Source organism: Labrus mixtus, chromosome 20, assembly GCF_963584025.1.
Source record: "Labrus mixtus chromosome 20, fLabMix1.1, whole genome shotgun sequence".
NCBI lineage: Eukaryota > Metazoa > Chordata > Actinopteri > Labriformes > Labridae > Labrus > Labrus mixtus.
In genome coordinates, this window is record NC_083631.1 from 5,941,750 (window position 1) to 5,955,051 (window position 13,302).

General features: G+C 42.9%; 1 protein-coding gene across 5 annotated transcripts in view; it reads left to right on the forward strand.

The window, feature by feature from the left end:
• The window catches only part of cep112 (centrosomal protein 112), a 102,544-nt gene that overhangs the window by 41,282 nt on the left and 47,960 nt on the right, over positions 1–13,302 (forward strand). For all 5 annotated transcript variants that reach the window (XM_061026487.1, XM_061026490.1, XM_061026489.1 and 2 more), the window contains 3 exons: positions 919–1,054; positions 5,715–5,822; positions 10,764–10,946. In XM_061026487.1, coding sequence (XP_060882470.1) covers positions 919–1,054; positions 5,715–5,822; positions 10,764–10,946 — 427 coding nt within the window. The remainder of the gene's footprint in view (positions 1–918; positions 1,055–5,714; positions 5,823–10,763; positions 10,947–13,302) is intronic.

Below are 13,302 nucleotides of genomic sequence, written 5' to 3' on the forward strand. Positions count from 1 at the left end.
TGCAAGTCGCCTAAAAGACTGATGGTAAATGAGGAAGGTGAAGCTCGAATCAAATAGCATGCTGTTAAAGTGTCTTCTTTGCCTGAACTACACGTCCTTTATAGAGAAATAAGATTAATGACACGATCGCTATCTGACTCTGAATCTCACAATGCAAATCCCGAGGTTGTTTACAAAAACAACACCTCCGTACTCGTCCTTCTCTTCCAGTGCTGTCGATCTTATCCATACTCTATCCATCCTGACATGTGCTCCTGTCCCCCTACACACACACACACACACCCTCCGTGGGCTGGATTTGACAGCTGACTGGTACGGCTGTTTATGAATTTGTGGCTGGTTCCTCTCACCTGGGCGCTGACAGCTCTCGATATCTGCTGTCCCTCTTAGTTTACCCGTCATCCTGCAGCTCTCTGACCTGACATGTGGCATCAGTTGCAGCAGTGTGAACCTATGTTGAAGACACACACACACACACACACAGACACACACACACACACACACACACACACACACACACACACAAAGGTTATTCAAGGTGACAGTGTAGAATTCTATGCTAAAAAGATCATATTTTCTCCCCTCTTCACACTACTCTTTAAATCAAAAGAACATGACAAAAATAAGAAATGTTATCAAATGATTCTCAAGTATTTTTTGCCGTCTATTTTCAGATATCTGCACAATTAAGTGGAAAACAAATCATGCTCTGAGTTCAGCTTGCTTCTATATCCGTCTTTGTATTTCTTCTCTTCCTTTTTCATCCTACATGAAAGCCCTTTGTAACGACTGTTTTGGAAATTTTAATACAAAGATAACTTTCTGAACAAAGCATGTCTGGATTTCTGGTCTTCAACTCCTTTTTATGGCTTAATTTACTTATTCTATGTGTGTGCGTGTGTGTGTTTGGTTTTGAAGAGAGATGGAGAGCCAGCTGGACCGAGCCAGGGAGAGCCAAAGGCAGCAGATCCAGCAGGCTGATATTGCACTGGAGCAGTTCAAGAAGCAGGTGGAGCTCAGTTCAGAGAAGGCATATGCTGACATGAAACTCCAGGTCTGATTACACACACACACACACACACACACACACACACACACACACACACACACATATTTGTGCTTTTAAACACATGTCAAATTCACAGTGTATAACTCTGTTTCTTAAAAGCTTGGGATGTTGTGTGAAATGTAAATAAATCAGATTGTGATGGGAAAAAAATAATCTGAAGAAATCCCTTCATGCAGACAACAAGGCACAAAAACAATGTTGGAAGTCCGTTGTCTCCGGGTTTCTGGACGGCCCTGCACTAAAACAGAAATTATTCTGTAGTTGACATCACCGGGCTCAGACACGAACACTTCCAGAATCCATTGTGCGTGAACACATATCATCACTACATTCACAAACTCAAACTCAAACTGTACCATGCATATTGGAAACCATATATTTACCAGATCCAGAAATATTGGCGCCTACTCTGGTTCAGGGCTCATTTAAAATGGACTGAGGCAAACACTTGTCCTGAGAAGTCCAAATTTGACTCTCTGTTTGAAAATAATGGACGCTGTGTCCTCTGGGCTGCAGAGGAGAGGGACCATCGGACTTGTTATCACCACCCAGATCAAAAGCAGGCATCTGTGATGGTATGGGGATGCAATATCGCACATGGCATCTGTACATAACCTGCACATTTGAGCATAATATAAATGCATATATTGTCCTAAGGCTGAACAATATGTTGTTTTGGAACAACCTATGCTGCACAATGAACCACTTCTTACTCAGGGAAGGCCTTACTTATTTTAACAAGACAATGCCAACCCACATTCTACAGGTTATACAGCAGCATGGCTCTGTAGTACAAGAGTCCGGGTGATAAACTGCAATCGAGACTTATCATCCTTTGAAAATATTTGGTGCATTATAAACGTAAAATAGTCTAAAAGTAGACCTGAAACTGTTGAATAGCTGAAATCCTACATCAAGCAAGAATGATCAAACATTTCACTTTGGAGGTTTCATGAACATGTCTCCACTGTTCCCAAAACACAAATTGTATACGAAGAAAAGAGTGGTAAACCTGACCCTGTCTGGATTTTTTTGAAACGTGTTGCTGGCATCAAAATTGAAATTTCAATCTCATTTTCCCAAAATATATTGTCTTTGTAGTACTATTTACATATACATGTAAATATAGGGTTTCAATGTTTTGCAAATCATCCCATTCCGTTTTTGATTTACATTTTACACATTGTCCCAACACTTAAGGAAACAGGGTTGTATGTAAGCAAAGAAAAACAGCAGTTTCCATGCACACCTGTTTTCTATTATTTGTATGCATACTGTATATCCAATGAGTCACTCTCTGATAATCATGCATGTGCTGCATATTAGCTCATTTTTGGTCTCCTGTTGTATGCGTTTAAACAGACACATATTTGCACTTTTACCCTCACCCTCTCACATTTTCACCACTGGGAGAGTGAGCGTATTGACAGGCAGTAACCAAGACAATGCAGCAGCACACACGCATATGGACACATATTTCGAAGTTGCAGAAACACAGCCTGACCGCAGATGCAACAGGGCGCCATGCTGGCTGCGCTTGAATTCTTCTGACCTTATGACATTCCGTCTCTGTCTCTCTCTCTTCCTCCTCATCTGCTCCTATACTGAAAAATGTATAAGTGAGAACCCAGAACATCATCCTCCCGAGGCTATTTCCAGTCTGTTACTGATTCCAAATGAATGCAATGAGTTATAATACTGCTCATTAAGCAGGTGCACACATTTCTCTGCGATCATATGTTGACCTCACTTCCTTGTGGTGGGTGCGGCGTGGGATGCCCAGGTTTGCATGGAGAACAGGTCACAGGCATTAAGCAGCCAGACTAATTAGTACGTCAGGCCAGCCTCACGATCAGCGCTCAGCTCTGCGTGGGCTGCTGCTCATTGGAAGAGTTTCCAATCGATGCTGTCTTACAAGTCAGTTTGGCTATAGGCATTTTTGTGAAGCCTCTGCCACCTGTACTGTGAGTGTGCTGTATTGACAGCGCAGAGAGAGGCCCTGAATGTTTTAAAGGGCTGCATTTTAAGGAGATTAGCAAGTTTTAGTCGCTGATTAGTGAAGTTTGGCTAAAGTGAAGAAAGTGAGAGTCCGTGTGGGAGGTGAATTTATGCACGCATGTTTGTGGGCACACACAGCATCTTTATTCCCCCACAGTCAATTCAAAATGTTTTTCATTTGCATGGCATGCATTTAAAACTTAAAGAAAAGCAGAGACAGAAACCAAAAAACAACAAAGGAACTAATACAAACCAAATAAAGGTCTTTTATATTAAAAGCTTTAAAGTGGCCTTCACAAATTTCTGGAAGGAAACTTTGATTTGATTTCTGGGAGTACAAGGATACATGTTTTTGGGGAGGGGGTTTGGGGTGGGAGGGGGGTGATATCGTCATAATTTCTTCATGCTTAGAAAATGTCTGTTTTGCCATACTATCTCCTCCTACTCCTTTCTCCTGTTCTCATCCTCCCATCTCGTGCTCCATGCTTCTTTTTCCCTCTGAGCCCCTGGCATCCTGGTCCCCAATCTGACTTTATCCTCAGCCCACATAAAAGCCACAGGAGAGAGGAGCAGCCTCTTCTCTATCCCTGTCATTCGCTCTCCGTCTTCCCCTCTCGTCACTCCATCACGTTCTCCCGCTCCAGCTTTAATGTTGAAGAAGGAACTTCAAAAGAAGTTTTGTACTCCTTCTCCCCCTCCCCTATCCTTCCATCTTTCCTCTCATCATTTCTTTCCTCTCTGTCTGCTCATGGTGTTGTATCTAAGTGGATTATCTGTATCACTCTCTTCCTCTCTTCTGTCTTTCTCTCATTTTGAAACCAGCATCCCACTTTCAGGCTGCACTTAAAGGAAAGAGTCTGCCCTATTTGGCTTGTGAAAAAAAGAAGCACCATACAGAATCAAATCTCTGTTGCGTGCTCAGTTCAAAGGAGGCTTCGGCGTTTTAAAAAGGATTAATCAAAACAAATTTAGCATTTCCTGAGCGTCACACACAGCAAAGGCGAGATACAGAAGCATTTCAGTGAATTACATGTCCAATTGTGGTGATTATTATCATCTGAACAGAAAAAAAACAAAAGTAGAAGACTGTGGAAGACATATTTTTTTACAGAATACAAACACGGTCTCAAAGATGAAGTAACTCGACTACTTTGTCTTACCTAACTCTTTTTTTAAGAGTCCTTGAGCTGCAGTTATTTGCACCTGTGAATATGTAATGTCAACTACTGCTATTACATATTTCATAGCTATTATAATATTCCACTTTGATGAATAAGTGAATGCATTGATGTGCTGTAGTAACGTGGCGTTATAATAAGTTCCTAACATGTTGATTATATTTCTTCCCGATGGCGTCTCATTAATTTGCAATTAAAAGAAAATGTTAACAGCAGCATCACTCTGCCGCAGATGAAAGCTTTTGTTTTGTAAGTTCTGCACGTATTAACAATGCATGCATGCACTAGAACTACTGAAATATACAGAGCAGGATTTTATTCAAAAGTTTATGTCCTAATGTAGATTTAGGAAATATTATGAATAGTTTTTAAATCACAGGTGGATTCAGGGGTCTGTGGTAAAGTGCCTCTTCTCACAGTGGAAATTTGCTCAGTAGACAGACGTAGGGATCGAAACCTGGTTCTATTAAGAAACCTGTTCCTCATTCTTCAAAACCACTTAATGTAAGTTTGACCGTGTCACTGGAGCACAAACATACTGTACATTAATTCTATAAAAAAGTGTTTGAATCAAATTTAATTGTCAGCCAATAAGCACATTAGCATTGTGAATCAAATCAAACCAAATGCAGCTCTGTGGGTTGGAAGAACTCTGTAGGCAACTCTGTAGTAAGAGCTGAAAATATGAGTCCAACGTTCAAATCCACGCTGACATCAGCAGGATGAAGACCAGGTAGCTAAGGTTACATTATAATGTGTTCAACATAAGGCCATCAGTGTTAACATATTACTCTTTAAGCGATTGAGGTCAGTATTAATTCATCCATTTATTTTTTTATCATATTCTATTTTGTCCCTTTATGTGCACCGTAGCCAACGCACTGACAGCGTCTTCCTGTAGCCACAGAGATGTAGTAGACGGACACCTCTGGGCCATTGAAGGGCTCATTTCACTTAAAAAATAAACTCCCGCACAGGCGGTCATTCCCCACTCTCGCTATCCCTGATTTCCGACTGTCCACTTACCCATCTTTTCAATGGAGCCATAAAAAGCCTGAAAGGAAATCTTTAAAAACTCCTAGACAGCTCAGTAAAATCTTCCTCGTGTCATCAAACATTTCCCTTTTTTACCGTCCTCTTTTCGATCTGTTACAAGCTCCCTTCTTACGTGGTTAAGTTAATAGTGTACCCCTCGGTCTATCACAAGATCGTCATTTTCTTTCAAAATAAAAGCTTGTTTGTTTCTAAACAGGAATTAAAGTCTTGTTGGATTAAGACAGTACAAAAAAAGCATTCAAACCTTTTTGAATTGAAAAAAAAAAACGAATTTCAAACCAGTGAAATAAAAAATGATTTGTGGTTAACGGGAAAGGGAATGTGACATTTAGTCAAAAAGCGCATTGAAAAGTCTATTTACCATGAATCTTATACAGTAAAAATGAAATTGAACAGTTTGCTATTCGTTACAGATGGAGAAGGTGGAGGAGGACCTGAACCGCTCCAAGTTTCTCAGGGAGAACCAGGCCAAAGAGTTCTCTCAGCAACTTGATGCACTCAGACAGAAATATGAGCAACAGGTCTGTATGAGTCTAGAACTCTCCATCGATGTGTCTGCGTGTGTTTAACGACCTACTGTATATCTGCATGAGTGATTTGTGTTTTTGCTTCTGTGCTCATGATGTCTCCTCTTACCTCCTTCATCATCGTCACATTGTTATCCTTCCTTTATTAGCAGCAAACATTGGGCTCTCTGGAGCCAGCGGAGGGGACTGACATCCATTAGGTTCAGTCTTGGTATTCCTCTCCATCTGTTCCAGCTGATTTATTCCTCGTGATAAGAGACACGCTTTAGTTCAAGCTTGGATTGCAGCTCAGTAAATATCTTAAACGTTGCCAATTGAAATTTAAAGCAATCTGTGCAGCAGGCGCACCTTCCTCTTATCATCACATCTCTGTTGCTCTTCTTCGATTAGGAGAATAGAAACTATTTTCTTGCTGATAGGAAGAAATGTCATATATAGAGCATTAAATGAAATTGGACCATAATTAATATAATTGCAGAATATACAGTATGGAGCAGAGTTTATTTCTGCCACTGACATTTTAGTCAGTCTGAGATTGAGTTTTCCAGATCCAATTCAACTGACAATTAATTGATTAGTCAATCAAGAGAAATGAGTTGTCCTGTAGTTTGATAATCCATTTGAGTTTGAGTCACTTCATAAGTTGTCAAAGCTTTGCTGGTTTCATCTTTTTAAACAAAGTAAAAGGAAAAGCTTCAGCAGTTCCTGATGGCAGGATCACTTTGCAGATGTCTCTTTCTCGCTCTGGGAAATTCTAACTTATATTTTTTTGCCTTTAGAGAGTAAACACTAGCCCTTTTCAGAGTGCAGGTCTGTAACCGCTCATAACGAGGCTACACCTTTGTGCGTTATGGCGGTTGTGGAAGCACAACGTGTAAAGTAACAAAGGGTGCTTCACATACACACATACTCTGAAATACACATACATACACACACACACACACCACCGCTCTCCTCGCTGGCTCTGCCGTTCTGTCTCGCCCCTGTAACGCCTCTAATACTACCTCCAATGGCTATACAGATGTGGGATCACTTCCTCCCCCCCGTTACAACTCTGTGACTTTCATAGCACAAAGTGGTAGCATGTTAAATCAACATTACATTTAAAGTTCACCGCCCAACCCTCGTTCACCTAAGACGTTAAAAAAAATCAGATTTTGTTGTAATGTAAAGCTAGCATGGAGTAAAACATCACCACTTCCCATCTGAATCCACGACATGATTGATTTCCATTCACCACACCAACACTCAGTCTGCTGGTTAATAAGCATGTGAACACTCATTTCCAGGCCAGATGGAGTTTACGCTGCGTGTAATTTGCTGTAAATAGCTTAAAGCGGAGGATATAAGACCAGTGTTGTTCTCTAGTACTAGAGAAATGCTTTCTTTGTTATTGGTTTGCTCCATGGCGGAATGCTTTTGGTTGTACCGTGCTATAGACATTTCTTGTGATTGTTGACAATGATAGATTTAAAATATTAGGATGTATTTATTATGTCGAAACCTTTTAGAAACATCCACCAAAAAAACAACAGTTTAAAGGGTGAAAATGAGAAATGCTTTTTTTTTGTTCTTAGCAACAAAAAAAAAATAGCAACACGGGCTATTGTCATATAAAGTAAAAGAAAATGCTTTTTGAACCATAAAAAATATTGTCCTGATGCACAAAGGACGTTTTTATCGCTCTATAACGATGCAGTTACTGTGACGTCTCATTAGTGTTTTTTGAATATTGCTCTGAGGAATCACAAATTCTGTCTCATGTGAAAAACAGGTTAGTAATCAAAGCATCGCAAGAAATATTCAACTGACGATTATCATCTGCTGCTCGAGAGTGGGGGGTGCAGTTGACAGTTGAAGCAAACTACACAGGGTTAGCAGCACATCAGGACGGCTTTTGTCTCGTAGATAAAAACATATAAAGACAAAGGGCCTGTCTTTGGGATGAAGTTGATAAGAGTCCTGTTGACATTAGCTGCACAGTGAGATTGGAAGTGGAAAAAAATAGAAAGGAAATGTTTCATATGTACATGCACTGAAGACATGTTGTTATTCATGAGTTGCTGTGAGCTCAGTTGTTTTTTTTTGTACCGTGCACATTCCTGTAACTGTGTTTTTCTTCACGTGTAACATCAAGCACTTTGTATTCAGCCGCTCTCTCATGCCTGCATGCCTGCATCACTGAGATTGGTGCCAAAAGATTGCAGGGGTCAAGTTTGTCCATTCAGAGGCTCACAAAAGAATATTTCCCGAAGGGGGCAGCTTCAGTCAGACTTTTAAAAAAGGGGGAGCTATGTATGAAGGAGTTGTTTTCCAGCTGAATCTCCTGGCAGCTTGACGTCATGGTGTCCCGACAGAACTCTGCAACTTGACGTCGGAGTGACGTAGTGAGGTCAGACGGCTGATCTGAGGTCATGACATTAACAGTTGAGGGAAATCTCAACAGCCTCACTCTTCAGATGTTAGAATGTGGCAATACATGACGAACAAGACGTGCAAATGTATGTCATTTCTGCTCACAGATTCTCACATCCAGACTGAGCGCCACTCACTGGCCATGTTCAGTTTTAAACCCCTACAGTGAAGAATAAAGAGGTTTTCTCTCTTCATCTCTCCCTCCACACTTTCACACTCACTCCAGCCTCCCCTGCTGAGACCAGACAGGGCTTCTGTTCTGCTCTCCTCTACACCCTCCTCCTTCCCCAAACATTTCAGATTTCCTCCCCTGGGGCTGAAAGGAGCCCATTACCTCACTGTCCCATCTCAATGCCAGCAATGCACACAGGCACAACCATGTCAGCATAGGCTGACAGGAGTCGTGCTGTGCAGTAACACCCCGTACCCACTCTGCATTTGTGGCACCAAGCTGTGCTCTAACCGACTCAGCCTTCTCTCACAAACGCCACACCGGCCCCTTTAAGAACCGCAGCACCCAGCATCCTCCGCTTCACGCTGCCGCTACGTGATGTCACAACCAGGCTCCTTGCTGGGTCTGCTCTCTGTCATCTACTCACCGTCTTTTTTCTTTAGCAGTTTACTCACAATGGATCTATCATGCCCAGTTTTTCGTTCTCGTTTCACGTCAGATCCCCTCTTTTCTCCCCCATTGCCTGAGACTCTCCACGATGTCCTCCCCCAGTTTCTGTTACTGCATGTCCTGCTGTCCTGCTGTGGAGTTCTCGGTAGCAATTTCCATCTCGAACTTGAGCTGCTGTATGACTCTGACTTTCCCTGTAGGACAACGTGTTGTGACTCTGGATCTTATTTCCATCCCGCACGTCCTTGAATGGAAAATGAAGGTAGTGCAAACTTCTCTGTCTGTGTTATAGCGTTCACATCATCAGCTCACTAGTGGCAACATGTGGGAGAGGTTGCCCACATTCTGCCTGGAGTTTTTCTAATGTGAAGTCCTCAAGAAACGGCATTTGTGACATCCTAACAGAGTACTTTATGTGATTTGGGTTTCTGAGATCCGAAGATAAACAACATTTTTGATCATGCTCAAAATTCTTCCCGTTGGCCTTTTTTTTTAGAGGGCATTGAGCAAAGCTCTCCCAAAAGCTCAAGGGTTATTCCTTGGCTGCCAAAATGAAGTGTCCATTGTGGCCTTCCTCCTGGGTGCTGGGTACGGAATCCGGCTTCCTGTAGATAGTCCCTCATTCATCACCTGCTCTGAATAGCATGCAACAGCCGAAGATAGGCGGACGGATAGAGAGGCACCGGGCATACAGGCTCTGGATCTCCGCTTCCCTGCCCAGGTAGGGTGCCGTCAAGCACAATGTGCTAGGGATTAGCTTCAAAGCAGGGAGGCAAATGGGCCCCAGGCCCCTGCAATCCTTTCATGGCACCGGCTGAGGCTTCACTGCAGGATCGTGTGGGGGTCACTGGTCCCCCCCGCCATGGGGGAGTGGGAACGAAACAGAGCCTGGGAAAGGCTTGGAGCTTTGGACTGGGAGCTCTGCTGGCAAGGCTCACCTCTCAGCAGGTGACTCTGCACACAGTTGTGCTGCAATCCAGACTTGCTTCTGTTGACAGGATGATTAAGCCCTGAGAAATGAGGCCTTTGTGTTCCATTAAAAGTATTTTATTTTTTAACTTCATTGTGTTTAGCTGGTTGTTAATGCACTAAGACTGAATTCTACTGTATGTGTATACTGTACCCAAGCCTTCTCAGTGATGGGTCTTTGCTTAACTCTGCCTTCAGATATCCTTCATTTGCAACATAAACCCCAATTATAGCTGGCTGGTAATTGCTATTTAAGCATAATCCCATTAATTGTGATATTGATTAGTGAGCAGAGTGAATGGAATTGAAAGTGCTTGAATTCATCCTCAGAATAAACTAGCAGGTAAAAACAGTGTCGAGAATGTTTAGCATCTCCTTCTTCTACTACTTTCCTCTTTCTTTGACGCCTCCATTTTTTTCCCGTTCTGTTTATTATGGTCATCATATTCATCGCCTAAGCCGATTTTCACATGCTGTCAGGCTCATAGCATGGGGCGCTGGGTAGCTTCTGCAGCCAGATGGCTAACCCCTACCAGCTCCGTGCTTAGCCCAAACTAACTGCTCTTTTATATGCCGATTACAGAATAGGGCGAGGGGGACAGATTTGGAGAGAGAGAGGAGAGGGACATTGAGGGCCAGTCCGTTCAATTGGCAACAGAGGTGGGAGGGCGAGGGGCGCAAGCTAGATGTAAACACATCACATCATGTCGACCTCTGACAATGTGAGGAAGCAGAGAAACTTTTCTCGCTCTCTCCCCACCTTCTCTCCGATTTTTGCCTAATTTCTTGGGTGTTCTAGGTGGAGACAAGGGGTGAAAGCAATAGGACGAAAAGGGAGGATGAATGGATGGACAAGTTGTCATGACGACAGGGTTGCTCTGAGTGTGTGTTGGCTGATGAAGTCTCTCTTTGCCTGCTTGTCCAATCAGATGGCTGAGCAGCGCATGCAGCACGAGCAGGAGAGGACGCGGCTACAGCAGCAGCACAGCGCGGAAAAGGACAGCCTGGTCCAGGAGCGCCAGCGGGAGGTGAGCAGCCTTGAGAGGCAGGCCAGGGCCGCCCTGCAACAGCACCAACAGCACACCCAGGAGTGGAGGAAGCGCGATGCCCAGGTAGGGGGTCTCCACTGATCCACGTTTGCACACACACATGCTGACCCACCGCTCTCCTGTGGACAACCATTTTGTTTTTTGCCCATTCTGGGGTTTCAAAAGCACAGCGGGTTAAGACACCTTTTCTCTTGAACAAAAACTGATATTGATATTGGGTGTGAATCATTTAAAAGAATCACTGTAATATCAGCGCGAGTGCACGGAACAATAAGGATTTTTGCTCGTTGAATTGGAATAAACTTTAGTTTCGTAAAATCAATGAAACGCGTAACAGAAAGTTTTTTTTTTTTTAAATGAGAAAATACGAAACAAAAAACACTTTCCCAACTTAATGTCCCAACTGATCTTTTTTTTTTAACCGCTGCAGGATTTTGCGATAGAAGTGAAAAGACTTGAAATGCAGAAACCACAGGTAGCCAGATGAAGAAGAAGAAATTTCGCTCAATTGAGCGCCAAGCTTTCATTCCAACACCCTGGCTTGAATTTGTCTTTTATTTTCCGCTGTACGGTTGTAGACCAGCGTCAAGCTCCCTGTACTCCCCAGAAAAGTCAATCTCAACGTGAGCATTCTGCTCTCACTGCAGGTAGCCATCTCCCTCCGGAAACCGGTGGTTACTCTCTTATTGCAGCATTGGCGGACACAATGACTGTTTGACATTTTGGGACTATATTAACGGACTCATCTGACACTGAGAGGCTATTCTGTTCGAGTTTAACCAAACCAGCAGCAGGTCTTCATCTCAAAACCCCACGCTCTGTCTTCGCCTCTCTCCAGCCTGGGCTAGCTTGGAGCTCTGTGGGAAGCCATTGGACAAACCAGACCCCAGCTGTGGGGTAGTGTTTGACTCCTCAGGCTTGCTGATGCAATGGACATAGTCAGCGTGCAGAGATTTACTTTATTGACTGATAGCTGGAGATGGGATTCAGGAGGAAATATGTTGTTTTTGTGGACACAATTTGCTCACACCAAATGTGTGCACTGATGGCGTCAGGCTCCGATGATTTGGGAAGGAATCGTACTTAGCGTTAGCTTTTTTTTTATTTAGTCATCGTAAAAGTATGATGAGATTCATGTTAACCTTTAATAACAAAGTGATTTTTCCTGTAAAATGGAACGCTATCAGACAATGAAGGCGCTCACTTGTTTTATTACTGGTTACATTTTAGGTGTTAACAAGGTAACTGGACAAAATGCAGCCGCTGTTTTTCAAAATCCGCCCCTGGAGTGATGCTACCTCGAGTAATTTGTCATTAATAACTTCTCTGAAACATTGAGGCAATCATTATATAGACCTTTAGAAGAAGTCTTAAACCGCCATAGCTGTACATTATTTAACTGCTCGGCTGTCTCAAAAGCATGAAGCTATATATCATGAAAAGCAGAGTTTTTTTTCCCCTTTCATTGCCTCCCAAATGTTCCCTTGTCTTATATTTTTGGGGAAATGCCTTTCACAGCACTGATGGCACCGGCTAAGTGTGTGTGTGTGTTTTTTTATTTTTTCTGGAGATGCCGTCACAACAGGACATTTCAGCTGATAACGCGCCGTCGTGCTCGTGTCAAAGTGACGCATAGTTTGACAAATTTAGGATCTTCGGGAGCTGACAGAAAACAAACTTCCCCCCCGTACTCATCTCATATGCTCAGCTTGCTCACGCAGCATTTCGAGTGCAGATCAGACGTCTGCCTGTGTGTCAGATGTTCAAGCGGCAGCAAGCCACATTTTCATTCAGGCCTGGATGAGGACAGGATTGTGAGGTCTGAGGAAACTGGTTAGTATGTGAGCCTGCTTGACTCCCTGGAAGTGCTGTTCCACGGAGGCGCTGTTAAAGTGACAAGAAGCTGACACACCAGCAGCAGATATGTATTAAACATGAGCCTTTTTTTACATTTTGCAGAGCCACTTATTATTAAACACTTTTGCTATACACCAAAGTTGTTTACCCCTGGAGAACTTGTACTGCCACGCTGATAGCTGTGTGGCTTTCTCTGACAGCCTTTCTGGACACATAACACAGGGCTGCTGAAGTTCTGAAAATGTGAATAGATTTTTTTTTAAAACAGCAATTTGTCTAAGCATACAGTAAACAAACATGAGCCCATCCTACAGCTTCTTCTCTCCTTTCATTTCTCTTTTGCTTCTTGAGGTCTCAGGACTTTTTCCATGCCCGGCAAACAACATATTTTATCCACATTGGGTCAGATGGACCGTGATATTATCATCAAGTGCCGAATGCCGGTGACAGAAAACTCAACAGCCTGCTGTAGCGACTGAACTCAGGCCTCATTATCTCTGCCTCTCTCCTTCTCAAACTTTCTCTCAGTCTTCCTGGAATCAGTGGAAGGACTTTCGCGGTG